The 19,402-nt window shown below is 37.6% G+C and overlaps 1 protein-coding gene across 2 annotated transcripts in view; it reads left to right on the plus strand.

Moving 5' to 3' along the window:
- Window positions 1-19,402, plus strand: part of ABCC4 (ATP binding cassette subfamily C member 4 (PEL blood group)) — a 154,192-nt gene that overhangs the window by 61,045 nt on the left and 73,745 nt on the right. For both annotated transcript variants that reach the window (XM_075711521.1, XM_075711525.1), the window contains exon 19: window positions 1,318-1,464. In XM_075711521.1, coding sequence (XP_075567636.1) covers window positions 1,318-1,464 — 147 coding nt within the window. The remainder of the gene's footprint in view (window positions 1-1,317; window positions 1,465-19,402) is intronic.

The following is a 19,402-nucleotide window of genomic DNA, read 5'->3' on the forward strand; positions in this document are numbered from 1 at the left end:
CTCCTCCCATCACTCCCACAGACTGCTGTTAGGCGTGGGCTCTGCCTCAGCTTCCTGCTTGGTACCTCTTCTGCTCCCTTTTTGCATGACCTAGCTTTCCTGTTTGGGTACATGCAGTTACTCTTGGAAAAGTTGTTTTCTTTTACCTGGCCTGGAATAGAGCAGTTAGGACAAGGCAAACAAGTTCTCATCCCAGCCACGTGCTTTTTCCTTAAAAACAGCACCGTGCAGAACAGGGGCAATAAACTGCGAACAGACAAATGAAATAGTGATACCTGTTCTTGCATCCTGGGAGGATACAGCAGTAAGCAGGATGGAATAACTGATTGACTGAACCACATCATATAATTTAAAACCTCACTCTTTCCCACTGTTACTATAGCCATACCTGAACTGCATCCAGTTTTAACCTGTCCTTAGAATAGGCAATGTTCTATGTTGATAGTTAGGGTCTAACTTAAGGGTGTCCTCAAGGCCTGAGCATCTGGGCTTGTGGTGGCTATGCGTAGTTTCTGGGGCAGATCATCTGGAGCCTGGAAGCACTGCCAAATGTAAGGTTAACACCTTCACTGTTCACCTTCATCGACTGGGATGGGCAGTTGATGTGGGCAGCCACGCTGGAGATCACACACAGCAAACAAAGCAGCAGCAATCTCATCATTCTTTGTTTCCATGTTTTGCCCTGTAGCACCTCTGTCTTGTGAGTGGAGATGTGCCCAGAAGACAAACAAACAGTCTGCAGACCAACTCCCTAGAAGGGCTCTATTTCACATGGCATAAGGGATGCATCTTATACTGTGTTAAAGAAATACACATAATTTAAATGATTTGATGTGGTTTACAAGGGGAAGAATGGCATGAGTGGTTTGGGCTGATTGAGAATAACTCAAGGTTGTCTCTAAATAGCCATGTATATATTACTTGGTTAATACCTGCTGGCAAATGTTGAATCTTCACAGTGACCTCTGCAAGCCACAATTATACACGGCACTGTGAAATGAATTTCTTAGCAGAGCTGTTATGCAGAAGGTTTTAATACAGATTTATTTCATGGGTTAACAGTCATTTCTTACATTTCTATAAAGTACCTGTTCTTTCAAACCAAAAAAGAGAAATTGTTTAACTTGATGATATGATAGTGACAAACATAAGGTATCTGTGTTCTGCGCTCGGTGAGTCCCTAGGCTTACGTTTGGATTCTTGCTATATACAGAAGTCAACAAAATTTGTTTTTCGTTTATTTTTATTTTTAAATTGTTTTCCTTGTGAAAGACCCATATCTGTATGCATGCTCTGTCCATGTTTTTTTAATTTCAGGTTTAACGGTGGCTACAATACTGTTTGGCATAATAAGAAGTCTTCTGGTGTTTCAAGTTCTTGTTAATTCTGGTCAGAATTTACACAACAAAATGTTTCAATCCATTTTGAAAGCTCCTGTCTTGTTTTTTGACAGAAATCCTATAGGTAAGTTTAACAGTAAAAAACCCCTCAACATTCAATGTACCTCATTGATTAAGTTAACTATACTATTTCTGGGCAATTACAATTTTATACTATTTTTGCATATTTGTGGGTTTTTTTTTTCTTCTTAAAATCTTTAAATTGAACAGTGTTATTTTCAACGGTGTAAATTTAAGAGTTTAAATTTAAAAGTCAGAGTGTTGATTGCTTATTGATGGTTGATCTTACTCTCTTCAAATGCAGTTTACAGAAAACTTAATTACCTGTGGCTTTGGTGTTGTACATTGACCTGCTAGATGCATTGCTGTTCTGATTCAGTTACACAGGGGCGTGTTCCATATGCTGAATGTGCATGCATGTATTTTGTGGGGATGCCTTTCTTGTGCTTTTCTTTGAAACCTTAACCCAAACAATTATTTGCCCTTTTAAAAAATAATTTTAAGTGTGCGTGGTAATTCAGTTTTGAGAAACTGTATAGCTTACTATCCTTCCAAAATGCACAAAAGCATAAAGCATGCAATTTAAACCTGTAATCCAGATCCTTATGTTCTTCAAAAGAAACGAGAGAGAAGCTGGAGCAGAGTGAAGAGAGTGGAGAAGTGCAGTGGTACTGATTTACTAGCCGGTCTTCCATGAGAAACAGAAATCTGATGGTCTTCACTCCTTTGAAGAAAAGGAACATAGGCTTGTTCTCATAGTTCCAGAAGCTGTTTAATGGTTGTAAGGGTATATAGGGATGGCTTTATCATTTCAGAGAAATTAGTAATATTTTCAGGAAAAAAATACTCATGTGGAGAAAAGATTCATGTCCATAATATGATGAAGGAAATGTGTACAATTTCCCCTTTAAAAGAAAATAATCTACAACTGCAGAAGTGTAAAGCTGTGTTATATGGTGTACTTGTACTGTGAGTCTGTGGTAGTGTAAATTCAGGGCCACTGCAAAGGATTAGAAGTGAAGCCATAAGCTCAGGAGACAGGTTAGTGGAGAGCTAGTGAGAGCACATATATCAGAAGAAATCGTAGTACCGATGGGGTTTGTTGTCAGATAGGCAGGGATTTTCCTCTTATCGCTTGCTCTCTCTCTCTTTCTTTTTTTTTTGTGTGTGTGTATGCGCGCAGCATATGCAGTAACTGTATTTTTGAGGGAATATATAATCGTCTTGTACGAATGCCCATAAACCTCATCATAACAAACTAAGAACTACAGAGTAAACATCAGGGACAATGTAGAGTGATAAATAACAGTTTGCTTTGTAACGTACTGTGAAGTTCAAATTAGCAGTGCTTTGTAAAAATGACATTCATAAAACCTGCCTATCGCTGGTATTAACACACTGTCGTGACTTACAGATGTGTGTTTCTATTTATCAGCAGATATTTTATAATAGAAGATTTAACTTCAGTGTGCATATATTTCTTTCCCTTCATCTTTCTTTTGGTCATGGTAGTATGCAAGGGTACTGCTGTTCTGATCTATACATCTTTTGAAAAAGGAAAAAAAGAAAAGGGAAAAAATGACATGCAAGACGATGCTCTTGTTCAGAACTGCAGCGTGTAGCAGTTCTGAAATTCTGTTTTCAACGTCTGTGTTTCATTGTCTGATTTACGTGGTTTTTTTAGTGTGTATTTATCTTTTAGAACTTCAGATGCTTTTTTTTTTTGCATTGGGGTGAGATTTGTTTAAGTAGAAGTGTCTTTTTTTTCCTTTTTTTTTTCTTTTTTTAATATGCTTTACTATGGAAGACATACTAAAAAGAAATTGAAATTATTAAAGGCTCCTTTTTCTAGGATTATGATTGTAATAGCCAAGCCAAACTATTAGTTATCATATCCCATATTAGCAAAGCTGATATTGCAGTGTCAGATCTGTCATTTAAGCATCCAGCATGTTCTCAGTATTTGTGTGAGGTCTCTAAGACCTTAGCAGAAGCAATTGCTGAACTGACTTTCGCTGTTTTATTTATCCAAAAATAATAAGCAACTAAAAAATGCCACGGCCAGTATTTTGAGCACATGGTGATACATGTTCCAAAGTCGGGGAAGGAAACTTAAATAAATAGACATTCCAAGCTCTCGATAGTTCTTACTGGAGAAACAGACTAATGAACAGCATCAGGGAGTCGACATTAGGAAATGGAAATGCATGGTGAATCATGACATGTCTGTCAGCTCCCAACAGTGTAGATCCAATCAGTTGTGGGGAATAAATGAGATGACTTATTTCTACAAAAATTATGCTTTGTGAATCAGTTTAGCCATAAGCCCAAGATCTCTCTTTACAGCTTACATTAGCAATATATAGGGAAGGGAAGGTTGTAAAGGGAATAGTAACGAGCATCTTACCCAGATGATATAAGAATTTGAATGTATTTTTGGAACCTGGATTACATAGCAGAGACAGAAGAGGAATATGAGGACCCCTCTCCTTTCTCCCTTCTCACCCAAAAATATTTGTATGTACCCAGATTTCACCTTGGTGTAATTTGGCATAGATGTAAAAATAGTTAGATGTTACTGATTTTAAGTATGTTTTGCATTGGTAGAACCTTATTAATAAATGACTGTCTCTTTCTTAAGCACTTAACCTGACCCTATTGAGCTGATAAACCTAAGTGACTAAAGCTTATTGTGTTATCCAGCATTCAGAAAGAATGATCAGATATTTATGACTGAAATGCAAATTTATCAGCAGATATCTATACAGCATCACTTAAACAGCTATAGTGAAAACTTGATGTGAAGTTAGAGATTAAGTGGTTGTATTTTGGGCTTTATCACATCTGACTTGCCTGTATTTGCTGACAGAACTTACTTATTTTTTGGGGTGTAGAATGTGATTCTCTTGAAACTTCCTTTGCTCTTCTACCCATATCCCAGTAAGCAAATTGCATGCATGTCAAGGTATCTGTAAGGAGGAAAACGCGGACGTTTTCTCCTTCATAGTGAATGCTTTCTATATTCCTCTTCATGTGTCACTTGCAGGAATAAAGGGGTTGATTTCTGTGCACGTCTAGCACAAGAGGGCAGCATGATCTGTTTTATCCCAGTCTAGCATTACAACAGCTTGTTAGAAGGATAACAAAATTTATCTGTTATGTTTTTAGAGATGATATTTGAGGAGTTAATTTTCAACCTCTCCCCTGTGCAATAGTAATGTGGTTCCATTCAGTTGTCCTCATTATCTGCAAGTACAGTATTTTCTCTTAAACTTTTACACAGTAAACTTTTCAGTTTCATGTAATGCTGAGTTCAGGAACTGTGTTGGCTTTGTAATTAGTGGCCAAAAGTAAGATAACCCTATAAAGTCTGATGCTTTGGTCCTGTCAAGGAGACCTTCAGCCATTATTCCTTTTAATTTCTTTTTCAAGATGTTTGTGACATTTCAAAACAAATTTGGTAGAAAGCCAGGTAAAAGGGACCAGGACTTCAGCAGCAATGACTTGAATTGGGAGTTCCCTCTTTTGAAATTAGTTTCTTATTGATAGTTTAGAAGATCTTAGTTTTGACAAGCTTCAGGATTTGATTCAAGATTACTTGCTTAGCTTGTAAATGAATTGTTCTTTTCTGGGATTTGGGGACAGAGATTTCTTTAGAGAAGGGATGCTTATGTGTAACTGCATCACTCTCAGTAATGGTAGTTTTAGTGGAGATTGTGTGTAATTTTGAATTGCATTGGGTTTAGGAAACTGAAACCTGCTGCTGTGCTGATGGGTGCTGTAAGAATGAATGAATGATATGCATGAAATTGTTCAGATAAAATAGGAATCTCTTCCCCCTCCAGAGATCTGTCTAAAATTCAAATTGAACCAGAACCACTACAGAAATGCATATGAAAATCTAGCTCTTTTCCTTTTTCTTTTCTTTCTTTTTTTTTTTTTTTTTTTAAATTGTATCTTTCCAAACTCTTGGTTCTGACAGTTCATAGAAGGAGGAGAAATGGTTTGGCAGACATCAGTGTTTCTGGCCTTCCTAGAAATAGAAAGCACTGAATTATGTGATGTTGTCCTCTACCTGTTAAATTAGCAGATTTTTTTTTTTCCCCTGCAAATGCTTTGTGGAAGCTGTAAATAAACATTGATCCCTTTCAGTGCGTACCCATACTTTGAGGTTTGACCAGGTTATAAAGAGAAACATTCTTCTGTCTTGGCAGCCAGGAATGACATGCCAAACCGATAGCTAATAGCAGCATATAAAAGCAAACTCCTAATATTAAAAGATAAAAATGTGAAAGCAAGCTGCTGTTATAATGAAGAGTTTGTTTTTCTTTAAGGCATAAGGATTTTAATTATGGTGTTCATAAATCAAGTGTTGAAACCCCTATAATTTGACAGAGAAAGTTTCTTTATAGGATTAAAAGCATGTTCATCAATGCACAAGTGCCTGTCTGCATTTTATCTGACAGAAGCGTCAAATGGGCAATGTTGTTAAAGTATTTAAACCGTATAATAATTATAACAAATATGATATTTCAGCAGTCTGAAAATTACAATGCTGATAATGAGGTTGTTAAATTATACTCTATCAGTTGGATAGTGAAACTGCTCTAGTTAGTGTACATTAGTGTATGCTTGTTCACACAAGTGATTCTGCTGAACAAGTAGCATGTTTAAACAAGAAATACTGGTCTTAAACCCTATGATTTACAGTAGGTGGTGTTTTGGCATATCATGCAGTTAACAAGGCAAAGCTTCATGTTAAAATATTTCGTTTGTAGTCTCATTCATCACTGATATAAATATTCAGTAGCGATGCCAGAAAATGTATTGTATTCCTATTTGACTCAATGACTCAATTGCTTGCTTTCTTTTCGGAAGCAAGATCTATGCTATCTTTCTGATGCAGTTTTCAGATATTTCCTTGTGGTCAAGATGAATTCTGCGGGATTGTGAAAAACTATACTAGCTCTTTTGACAGCTTTCATGTTCTCTTAAGCTAATACAAAAAAATATGTTGTCCTTAAAGCAGCAGAGGCTTTGTTTTTTACTCTCTGTGCCAAGCTCTAAAGCACATTCACGTGTGCACAGGTTTGTTAGTTTATGTTGCAAAGAAGTCCTATAGGACAGCCTTTTGTTGTAAAATAAAAACACAGATTCTCTCTTCCGTGTTGGTAATCACTTGCATTTGTTGTTATTAAGATGGCAACACAATAGGTTCCATCAATCATTGAGATCCTTAACAACCTCACAACGTTGTAAATATTATGTTTGGGTGTTTGAGTGGAACAGCTCGTCACTGAAGTAGGTGTGGTAATTAAAACCTGTTAGGTTGCTGCATGTGTTAAAAAAAAAAAAAAACAACCAAATACTTTAATGTTTTTTCATATAACAATGGCTATAGGTACTTTAAATCTTATCAGGGCGTGATTATTAAGTGATATTTTGTGGGAGTTGCTCATTTACTGTTAGTATTATCATGGCTTTTGTTAAGAGTTTAAATAGTCTTACGTTTCAATGTGTTTTATTACCATTATGATTCTGTCAGGAATCTTATAAAGTTGATTGCTGTAGGAGTAGTCTTTAAAGTTAGTAAATAGTACTCTGGAGTTATGTTTACGTTTATTATCTATTAGCATAACTCAATTCAACTCTCTCCTATTTTTCTCTGCAGTAATAATTGAATGAAACTTGGCCGTAAACTGATGAGACAAGCCCATTACATTTTCAGTTCATTGAGTCAGTGCTCACCCTATTTACACTTAATTTTATCTCCTGAAAAAATTAAAAGGCTTATGGAAAAGCTTTTTGTAGGAGGGGATGGGACATTATTTGATAGGGAAATAACGTGAAGCTTGTACTAACAACCACTTCCAAGTGTAGTCTCCTGCTTTCCTGGCAGAAGATTTCACTTCCCTTCACAGAGATTTTCTATCTTCTTCACATTAAGATCCCCTGGTGGGGAAAACAGCCTGCTGCGAAACTCATTTCAGACCATATGCTGACCTGCCCAGATACTGCAAAGTCTAGTTTTTTCATTTGGTAAAGCAACCACAGAGAGAACTGCTCTCGCCCCACCTCAGCCAAGCAAAAAGGAGGCACAGAGGAGTTGATCAAGACAGAGAAACCTAATTAAGAGTATTGACTTTAGAAGACAAACCATTCAGAGACACATCTTTTCCACAAATGTAGCAGGAAGGTAAAAATGGAGTTATGTTTTAGTCTCGCATAGATGGTAGGCTATTTCACAAGCTTTGTGGCAAGGAGGAAGGAAATGTTGGTTGGAGACACTTCAAAACAGAGGGAGAGACTGCAATAATATCAATGGAAAAACTGCAAGGGGCTTAAAAGAGGGCCTAACTAAGGTGATGTGGCTGCCAATAAGCTTTTGGAGATAATCTGAAGGATGGAGGGGGTTTTGGTTTTGATAATAAATAGTTTAAATATATACCTTTTTTTGCTATTTTTAATCTGCCTAGAAATTGTTGGATGCTGCTGTGACTGTTGTGGGTAGTGGGGATTGCAGGCGTCACATGGATAGGACCTCCTCCTCTCTTGCTGTTCGTAGACGCCTGTTCTGGGTGGGAAATGAGCGTTTCTGAGAGATGGAGAAAAACTTATCAAAAACCCACTTTCATTCCACCTTGGAACAAGGCAGAAGCATTTCCAAAAAAATGATTTTGGGGAAGAGCAGGGCAGGGGTAATGAATAACCAGGTGATGAGAGCATGTATGTGGAACATGGGGAAGGCAGCCCGGATCTCCTCCCTCTCTGATTTAATATGGGCCTTGAACACGTGGCTCCCCCATTCCAGGTGACAGCCCTGCACGTCAGGCTCTTGGCTCTTCTGGGCTCTTTCCCGTGCCATAATCTTTCATTACTGTCTCTTACGGACACACAGGCACAGTTAGACCACTGTGGTGTTTGCAGAAAAAACAGCCCATTTAGATTCCCCCCTCCCTTCTTGAATGGCTGTAAATTAAGAGAAAACAAACACTATCAAAAGACTGTCACAGTGCAAACTCATTTCATTAGCACTGTTCTTCTGCATTATACTGCACAGAAATCTTTCTCCCAGATGATCCTAGGTAATCTGCACTGCAGCATCTGGGTGAATTAATGAGTCTTTTTTTTTTTTTTTTTTTTTTTTTTTTCTTTTTCTCCTCAGATTGCCAGCATCTTGCAGATTATGCAACAAGTGAAGATTAGTTTGTGCCTGTGGTGATCTTGCAGAGTGTTTGGAAACAAAAGGCACTTCTGGATCCAAAATTAAAATTTTAGTGTAGAAAAGAATGGATGTTGTATGTGAATCTGCCTGTTCTGGCAATCCAGAATAAAAACCAAAGGACAGAAATCAACAGTTAGGGGAGTGGAGGTATTGAATCGAGCTCAACTTTAGTGTGCTGTTCAGCTTAAAAAATACAAACGTGGTAGAGTTAATTACTAAGCTATTCGCAAATAGTACAAGACAACATTACTTGCTTGCTTCCACCCTGTCTTCCCCAGGTGTTCTTTTTTTTTTTTTTTTTCCATCAGAATCAGTAGGTACTTTGTCAGAGGCTTTCTGTTACGTATTCAGGTGAATACATATGCAGGACCTCCTTCAGGTTTTGACTTCTGATGTCATTTTATGCAAGATAATGTTATATTTGGAGGGGGCAGCGTTATGACAAGCTGTATATGTTGACAGCTACCAGTCTTAAGAGAGCTTTACAAAGTGTTTTAAAATAGCGTCAAGCGTATGAAGAACATTTTTTGTTGTTGCTTTATCAGTTACTGGACAATAGTCCTGTAATTAGAATAGTAGTATGTAATGGACATTAATTATTGCTTGTGGCAATACCAACCTTGAGGTAGGTAGCTTGAAACTGGAAATGGCAGGTTCATGGAGGTTTATTTTAATGTTCATTTAAATTCGGGCTTTTGCTGAATATTTTCCTAGGTGATTTGCATTTGCATCTTTTGTTGCCATAGCTTTTGATTTTGGCTTGAGTAGAATATTTAGTTGTGGTGGTCCCTAACGAGAGGTTGTGGAATGAGGAAATTTCTGAAACATTCGGAGAAGCTGAGGCTGCTTTAGCTGTTACTTACCTGAAGCTGGGTAGGAAATCGTATTCACGGAGCCAGCATGCAAAGCAAGCTGACTGGTATATGGAAGAAAGGTGTCAAAGTCTTCATTCTCAACTGTTTGGTTCAGAGTAGAAGTGTGTTGTATACTAAGGAGGTGGTTTTGGTTTTGTGTTGGACTTTTCACTGCTATAGAAGACTCAGGAATGACTACTGACCTGCTTGTCTTCTAGTTGTAGCATCCCCTCATCCTTCCTCATTTGCCAGTTAAAAAAAGAATATAGAGGTCACTAATAATCCTCAAACTTGAGCTTTTATCATGTGCTACTTGCGCAACATTTATGACATTTGTAAACTCAAAGGAAATTTAAAGTTAAACTCCTTGTATGTTCGTGGTTTTTTCTGTCCACTGGCATGGTCCTTGTTGGTTTTCACCCACTGTGTACCTGAATTTATCCTCTGCTTTCTGTGTCTGGGAATGCAATTCTTCCATCTCTCCCAACCCCTTTATTTACACTGTCTTCTGCATATTGCCTGCCCTCTTCCAAGCATAAATCTTCCCTAGTTTGTATTAGTGTTGGGGCACGGAGTGCAGAATAATCTGAAGGTGCATGGAAAACTGAAGAGGTGAAGCTTTGGAACGTGGACGTTATTGCTGCCAATTGTAAGGTATAATGGATGGAGGACAGATGGCCTAACTCTTCTCTTCCTCAGTTTTCTTTTTATCAGATGTGATGAGATTTCTCTGTGTGTGTGGTAAACCTGTTTTTTTTCTCAATGAAGTTATTGTCTGTTTAATATGCAAATGATGCAATGTAGAATATTGCTAATTCGTGTGTAGGCAAGAAAAAACCCTCTGCTTTGTGGTAAGCTTCCCTTCATCGGGAATACATGTTCCTTTGTCCCTGCATGTATTCATTTCTCAGCATAATTTCATGTTAATCAGTTTGAATGTTCACAACCCAAAATAGATACAGTTCAGTCTAAATTTTCATACAAAGTTCCTACATCTGTTTTTAAGATGTCATAAGTAATTTCTCATACAGGATTACTGTTCCTGCCCCATCCTTTCTAGGACATGCCCAGAGGAGAGCAAGTGATTAGATGCCAGGGGCATTTGCTCAGTGTTGTTTTTTCCTCCTCTCTCCTTTTTAATATGAACATTTAAAGCTGTAAATAAACTTTACACTATCTCATTCATCTCTTCTTCCAGTGTGCTTATGTTTATAATCTGTCATGCTGGTCTTGAGAGAGAAGGTGGTGACTGTCTGTCTTCACTTAGAGAGATTTGGTTTAGAAAGTTGAATGTTTTATATGCAGTGATCTTCTCATTACATGGGATAATGAACAGTTTCAGAAGTGCTGTTGCTGTCTGTCAGTCATGTTTGCTTTCTTTTTCCCTCTCACTGCAATAGAGGAATATATCCTTAATGCTGGGCAACTTAATGAAGAAACTTCTATTTTTGTTATGACCTGTAAACATGAGTAAATCTGTGCATTGCCTAATGAGATAGGAGCCTAACTTTCTTTCAGTTTACAGAAGGAGAAACTAAAAGCAAACTGAAATGCTAGGGTTCCTATGCCTGTTCAGACCAGATCTGGCACTTACTTGATTAAGATATTGTTAAGTATAAAGTACAAATGGCATCTTTGTTATGGTAAGATCATCCTTTCAGTAATAGAGGTTAAGGGTTCAGGAAGTAAAATACGCAATTTTCTGGTACAAAATAGTAGAACTTCTTCAAATCCATGATTATTTCTATTTTCTAGCCATTTAGGATTCCAGTTTGAAGAGTAAGTATAATGAGGAATGGACAGATGAAGAAGGGTATTCACAAAGGTTAACATTAACCTAGGTTTACCAGGTACATGATAGAGAGGCAGGCCCTTCCAGGCCATTGTTGAGAGCACCAATGTTAGGCTTTTGCTCTAAATCTCGCTGGAGAAGAGCTGTCTTTCCTACCCACTACAGTGTGGGGGTTCAGGGTACCTAGCTGTCTGTGTGCTTAAGGATGGGTATCTTAAAATCTTCAATATTCTGAATTTACCACTAAATTTAAGAGAAAGGAATGAACCATAATTTTAGTATTTATTTTTACATGTATATATATACACACACATATATCTATTAAAAATACACATACATATATATATAAAAAATACATATGCTTTGCCTGATGTTAGTATAATACTTCTCTTCTTTCTCCCTTCCTTCATTTACCAGTCTCCTCTTAGAAGAATAATTCTCCCTCCCTCCAGTCTCAACAACCAGCCAAAAGTAAACAATTACTGTTAGGTTTCCAGAATATTTCTGGTATTTCCTGACTGAAAAATGGTAAGATGGTTTAAGGAAGAGTTGGTAGTAGTTACCTTTAGTCAGCTAATGTTCCCTTACTGTTGGAGAAAAAAAACCCCTTGATGCTTATTTAGGACAAAAGGTATCTGCAGAAACCTCTGCAAATTCAAAGCACCAGAATTGTGAAGTATAGATGGTTTTAGCTTTAGAAGGGTCATCTTTTTTCTATTGAACTAACAATATAGAGGGAACATTTTTCCTCAGTATTTTCAACAGAAAACTAGTTATACTAGACTTGTTCTAATATTAAGAAATACTATCTAAGGAGTGCTTTCAGAATAAAACCAAATTTGAGAGAAAAAACTGCCTTGAGGTTTTTATAAAGCCGACAAATTTTAATATTTCAAATATGTAGTGACAATGATCTTTTTTCATAATTAAGCTACAAATATGGTTTAATATTGAAATCAAAGCCATCCACTAAATGCTGTTTAAATTTAACCCCCCAAAAATCCCCAACAGAAAAAAATGGAAAAAAAAATCACCACTTTTTTATTTTTTTTAATTGAGATAAGAAAAAATAAACTCTGCTGCACCTCAGTTTAATAACCAGTGTTGCTCAGCTACTACCAAAGGCTTAAGGAACAGTGTTTAGAAGTGATTGTTCAGAAATAAGTGTTTCTCAAAGATTATGAGGGCTTATACAGATGATTTTGTTCACCTGCTGAGTGTTCGAGAGTGGAAACGTCCAATCTGACACTTTCCAGAAGTGTTTGTTTGCTTAAAAAATAGAAACAATCCTGTGGAAAAATAGGATTTCATTAATTGTCTTCCCATCTTAGCTATGCAGTAAAGCAATACTGTGATGTACTTTCAATAGAGACACGAACATTTTGTGAAATGCAAAATCCCAAGTTTCTGAAATGATTTGACATGTTTTCAGCTTAAAATGTAGTGCTGTGAGCACCACTTAATTTTTTAATACCTTTGCACTCTGCTTCTGTTGCTTGTACTTCTCATGAGATGCAAGTGTTCAAATGCTTACTGACTGCTTTTTATTAATTGTAAAGTAGGCATGGAGGTGTTTTGAATAGAAATCATCTGTATTTTTCAATTAAATGGGTAGGAGAATAACAAGTTGATATTATGGTTCTTGGAAAAGCAGAAGAATATATTCATTCTTTGACTCCAAGAATATTACCCCAGCTAGTGACCTCCAGCACTAGAATGGAATATAATAGAATTTGCAAACTTCTTTGGGTTGTATCTGAATTACTACAAAGTAAATGTGATGGCTTTCAGCATAGAAGAAAAAGGCTTAAAAGGCCCTTCATACCCCTTAGATTTGGTGTACAGCAGTGATTCATACTTGTCTTTCATCTCATCTTTAAAGGGATGATGTTTCTCCATAATGGAGCTTGACCAGCAGGATAGACCAAGTATGCTGCTGGTGTAAGAGGAAGTGTGATGAGTATAAGGCTTGCCCCTTAGACCAAATTTGCCTCTTGCTGTATGCCTTTCTGCTGTAATACCAGAGCAATTCAGAGAGGAAACAGAGCAAGGCAGGCAGTTATTTTAATTAGTGAATTCTAGACTATCCTCAAAGGCTCTGATACTTCGATCTAATTCAGTCTTCTGATTTTCTGTTGATTCTTCCAAATGCTTCAGACTTACTCAGACAAAAGCCTCTTTCTTCACAATTGTCAAATTTCATTGAATCTCAAGTCTTGGTAATAGAGCTTAATTGTCAGCAAAATAAGTCTTGGTTTCTGTAAATTGTTTGATCCTCAGTTGGTTTAGAAGTGACAATATACTTGCTTTTACAGGGTTTAGATATTGTTTCCATGTGGCATATGGAGCAAAGTTAGACCAACTAAAGAAATTATTTCAGTTGTTTTCTGTCAGGAAGGCTTAGACAAAGAGCTTAGTCTCAGATCCTTTAAAGTTCAAGCATCTACCACTAGGGGCAAAAATTATTTTCCTGTAGGCATTCATCTTTTATTGTAGATTTACTGTGCTGCTTCACTTGGTTGATAATCTAATTTAAACCTCAGAGATGAGTCATACCTCCTCAATGGGATTCACAGCTAGTTTAAATTCTCTGTTGTCAGAACCTTTCAGTTCTTCCAGGATCTCTTTTCTGAATATAATGGTCCTTTGGGTGTCTGAGTGCATTGAGGAGGAAAGAACGTGACCCGTGCAAGCGGTAGCACTTCAGTGATACTGTTTTACAACATACCTCAAATTTTGTTTTCAATATTTATTTGAGTTTCTAGTTCAGGTAATTTGTGATGTCTTGACTTAATTTAGGTCCTAATCATGCCAGGTGGTCCATTGTGGACAGACTTCTGCAGGCATGAGGTGCCCTGCTGAAGCAAAGAACCTTCTGGAAGGTGGAATAGACCTCACCACAGGGATTGTGTGCTGTACTAAAGACTTTTGTTTCACAGGACCAGCGTTTTCTATACCAACTGTGATATCACGCTTTTCAAGAAAAACACTGGATTATGAAGGGGTACAAAACCTTGATGTCAAGAGACATTTCAGTCTCCTTTCTTTGGAAAAACAAACCAACCAACCAACCAAAACCTCAGTTGTCCAGAAGGTCCTAAAAGGTTTTAGAGTGATCCAAAGACTTAAACTTGTTCATGACCTCTTCCTGAAAGCAATGACCACTGTATAGTCAACCACTAAGAACTTTAGGAATTGAATGTTCGTATTTGGAATGTGAATTGCTATTTCAGGACTTCCTCTCCAGAGTCAGTCAAGGACAAAATACACATTGAGAAAGTTAAGAGGCGTTGTAAATGCCATTCAGCTGTGATGAAAAGTTTATTGGATGCTTTTCGTATGCATTCTAAAGTTAAGCTACATTTTGAAAACCATCAGAGCCAACATTTGTTCTCTAAGTATTACAATTAAATATCTACAATGCTAAGTTGTTACTAATTAATATTCTCTAATATTAATAGTGGTTGGGTTGTTGACACAATTTTGCCTTCCGTGGTTTTTTTGCTTGAAGTTATACTTTTGTTTTGTATGTTCTAACAATGTATCCACAAATTGATCCAGAATCAAGTTCTGTGCTCATGCTGTTTTGTGAAGAGGGAAGGAAAAACGCAAGATATTTTTCCTGTCATTTAATTTCATTATTATGTGTGTATTTTTCCATTTTAATCCTGCCTTATCAGAGATTTGGTTAATGCCTTTTTTAATACAGAATGATGGCAAAGCAGTTGTTTTAAACAGCCTTTCCCAAAATGTCTGGGATCAGATAATGATCAGTGATAATTTGCAAAATCTGTAGTGTTTATTCCAAAATATAACTTGTGCTTTAGGTCCATGAGACGATTTTATAGTGTTTTATATATTGGATATGGATACCTGAAAGATAGGTATTTTTGTCAGTCTTTGCATTGCTGTTCTAGTTGTCCAGTTCCTTGCAGTCCTGGAACTTCTTTCATCCTAATATGTCTGATGTAGTTTTAGCAGAGAAGCTGCTGGTTTAAAAAAACAAAAACAAAGTAATGAAAATGGATGTCAGAGAAACAAAATGAATGCATAAATAAGTAAACTGCTAAGACCCAAAGACAGGCATGTATATTTTGAAGGAAGAAAGAAAACTTTTACTGAGAATTCCTCTACCTGAAATCTTAATTGGTCTTGTGAAGTCTTAAGACCCCATGTGAATGAAATTAAGCAAACTAATTAGAGTATATTCTAAAGACTAACTTGAGACACAACTGGCTGTTGCCCCTGCAGTTGGCAGAGTGAAATATGCTCCTGTAAGAGCAGTTTAAAGCAAGAAGTAACTGAAATCATCTGAATTGTTCTCTAAAGGCATCTCTCAATAGATAGCAAGTCTTGCCTCATCTAAGTATAACCTTGTGAATAGTCTGTATCTATCAAACGCTTATGGTTATACGGTATGTCCTGGATGCACTTTGTCATCTCCCTTCAGGTGACAGTGGCCTTTTGGCTTCTGCAGTTTTAATTTGGGAACTATGTCAGAACCTGATCTCTCACTTGCTCTAAGGACTTCCCATGATTTTCAGTGTAAAACACCCTTCCTGTTGCCTTTACAGCTCATGTGTAGTTATTGTAGTTCCCTATCTGGCTCTTTCTGTCACTCTGCATTTCCAAAACATTAATTCAGGCATTCTTCTAGTTTAAGTGTTGCAGCCTCCTTCTGTTCACCTTCTGTTCTCACTTGCTTTGTCCCAAACTCTTCCATGCTTCCTAGCCTATGCCTCGCCATGTCAGGCTTCATGCCTTGGTTGTGCATGGGATGATGTTCTCTCCTCTTTTTCAAGCGTGCTTATTTGTATCCAGAACTTGTGCCATTCCATGGTGAAGGGGAATGGAAGAAGCAGTGTTGAAGGAAGAGGGAGAAGAGGAAACAGAGAGCAGATATACAGTGAATGAAGCAGAGGGTGAAGGAGAAGGCACGTGCAAGCAGCCAGTCTGCACAGGGCAAAAATTCAAGTCAATATGTACAAAGCTCTCTCGATATCCAAACATCCCAAGGTCGGCAACTTCTGTGACTCTTACTACCAGCTGGTCTTTTGACAGTTCTGTCTTGCAGCTCCTCCCCAGGGCCAGATGGAGAGAAGGCTTTTTCTTGATCTTAGGGCCCCAGTGTACTTTGAGGGAGTCTACCAGGAGGTGTAGAAAGGAGTATGGCTTCATTTGAACATTAGCCCTCTCCCCATGCAAAGCTTTTACTATTTCTGCACCTGGTAACTGCAGCTGTTGGCACATTCCTGTGTTTTTTCCTCCCTCCTTCATCATTTTGCCTGCTTATCTTTTATGCTTACATCTTTGTAACTTCCTGCTCTCTGTGCAGTAAAGTTCATCCACAAGCTGGCTCTTCTTCATCTTAAAATCATCTCTCAAGATATACTACTATCATTGTAACCGCAGTGTAACTATACACTGACAGTAGTTAAACTTATGGGTGGAGAAGCTCATTAATTCCCTGACCCCTTTGTTTTCCCGTACTTTAAAAAAAAAAAAAAAAGCAAAAAGGCACACATCTTGTCCTGCAACTTTCTGTTCCAGCTTACTGCTACACCTTACCTTTGCTCTTTGTTCCTTTTATAGTCAATTATGTTGCTTTCTCTTAACTGACACAACAAACTCTTCAGGGCAGGGCATGCTGCTGGCTACATGATAGTCCAGTATGCATCCTAGTGAGTCTCTGCCTCCCACTTCAGATCTATTAGTTTCTTTTTGGGTGTTTCTGTCGCACAAATAACAAAATGGCAGTGTTTTCAGGAGGCCCTTGTTGCGGGCGGCACTCCTCTATTTTTGCCTATTTATTTATTTAGGAGTTCATAGTGCTGGACAGCTGTAAATCAGAGCTTCACAGTGAAGTCTGGCTTTGAATTGAACAAAGACAAAATAGATTGTAAATTGTATTCACTTTTGCTTGAATGGCTGTTCAGTGAAGCCATATTTTTCTCCTTGATGTGTGTGAATTTCTTTCTCTGTTCACAGAAAAGTAAAAAAATGGTGCTGTCAATATATTTATGTTTATCATTCTAAGTTTCTTTCTTATTATTTAAAAGCCATGAAAAAACAGTAAATTATAGGGCTATGTTAGATTTTTCTTTAATATTATGCAATGTATATGTAAGCATGTGTTTTAAAAATAACCTCTAGCATTCAGCTGTCAAAAAATCTAGGGGGATGAATTTAAGGTATATTTCCACATGAACATTAAAGGTTCTTTGGTTTTGATTTATACACTGCTAGCATTTTAGTACGGTCAGCAGCTACTTACTCCTCATTTCCAGCTACTTCTAGTATGTTTTTCTTTTTGTTCTTGAGGTGAAGCTTTCTAATAGTCGCCCAGTAGAGGGGGTACATTAAAGTCATATGCAGTGCAATATAACTTTTTACAGTGTTTAGCATTTAATAATTTAGTTAGTAGAATCTCTTTCTTTTACCATAATGAATATACTATACAGTAGAGAAAAGGTCGTATTTTGGTTTTTTCTTATTTGAATGTGTATTATACCCCACGTTTCCATTTCAGTGGTGTTAATTATAGCTTAGGCTGTAAAGAAGTTCACATTATAGTGATATTTTTTCCCCCAGAAGCTGATGGCCCAAAGAAATACATTGTCAGACTATATCTAGATTCCTTTGGACAGCATTCATTGCTTGAAGAGAACACTTGGGATGTGGTTGCCTTCAGCTTTTCTGAGCCAAAAGATTTTTGGTTGTTTCTCAGGCGAGATTGCAAGTGGAATTTGGTGCCAATCACAAAACCAAAAAGGAGGTGAAGTCATCCCTCCTTATACCAGCTCTGCAGAAAACGATCCATTCTGTGCCCTAAACTGGGGGGGGGGGGGGGGGACGACGACCCCCCTTACCCCCCCTCCCCCAAAAAAAAAAAAAAAAAATTTGAATCCAGCTGTAGTCCCACCCATGCTGATTGACGTAGCCTTCAGGCACGCACTCATTTGCCTTCTTCCGGTGCCATACTTACTTACTGATTCATCCAAAAGGAGAACAGCTTCAAGAGCGGAGACTGAAGGAGGCCTACCGCAGAATTGCCTCTAGTAGAGCAATTAACATGCTCGCTGAAGAGGTGGGCGACTCGCATTCAGAGCATGCTCTATGACTGGTAAAAATAACACATTCCCTTGTGTCTCTGCCCAACCTTCACCTCTCATGTAAGTGTCCTGACCCCTGGGCTTGGCTGTACCTTTATAAACAGGACGACCGGTTTCCCAGTGTCTTCTTCCTTTGTGGTTTTGTGAATGGTACCTAAGTTGTGAATCTAGTTGTTTCCAAATTTTCTGTGGCTTTGGTCTAACGTGTGGTTTAAAATGTCCTAAATTGAAGCAAAATTTTTAATGTCATGGGGGGTGTGTCTTTTTTAACACACAGCAAATTTTCCAAGCAAATGTTTTGATTATTTTCACAACAAACTAAGAGACGCAGTTCTAATTTTCTGATAGTTACACCAGAATTTCTCTTGAGTTCTGTAGTAATGACATTTCATGTGAGACAGGAAAAAAACCCACTGAAAATTATCCAGTGTCATCCATTGTGAAGTCTGGATAGCCAAACCCATGTTGTTGCAGTGGCTTTTTTTAGTATGAGTAGTTAAAAAGGAAAAGGTATTTCAGGAATCATTACATGGGTACATAATGAATGAACTTTAGAGAGAATCTCTCCTTGCCAAACAATTCACATTTTCCAGAAGAGGAGAGAAAGAAAAAGAAACTGAAGCTAAAGAAACATGAATAATCGAATGAAAGGAACGTGCCAAGCAGAAGACAAGGGTTTACAAAGTCAGATGAAGACATGAAATGCCTCTGCTGTTTGAGCTGCCTGAAGGCTTTATCGTCAAAATGGATGGGCTAGGTAGAGGCCAGAAGTCTTGGTTTGGCTTGCACATCAACAGTCTGTATAGAATTCCCTTCCATTGTTTCAAAGAAGGAAGACAATGGATGGACTACATCAGAATCCATTCTCAGTGTGTTGCGGGGATCTAAATATATATGATTGGTAAAATACAGGATAATATTTGTTTTCTGAATGCTAACTGTATCAGCCAGATAGCAGTTTCAACTGAAGATTTCATGAGGCAAAAGCTTTATACTCGGTAACGTCCTACTTGGTTATT

This window comes from Pelecanus crispus, chromosome 1 (genome assembly GCF_030463565.1).
Source record: "Pelecanus crispus isolate bPelCri1 chromosome 1, bPelCri1.pri, whole genome shotgun sequence".
Lineage (NCBI taxonomy): Eukaryota > Metazoa > Chordata > Aves > Pelecaniformes > Pelecanidae > Pelecanus > Pelecanus crispus.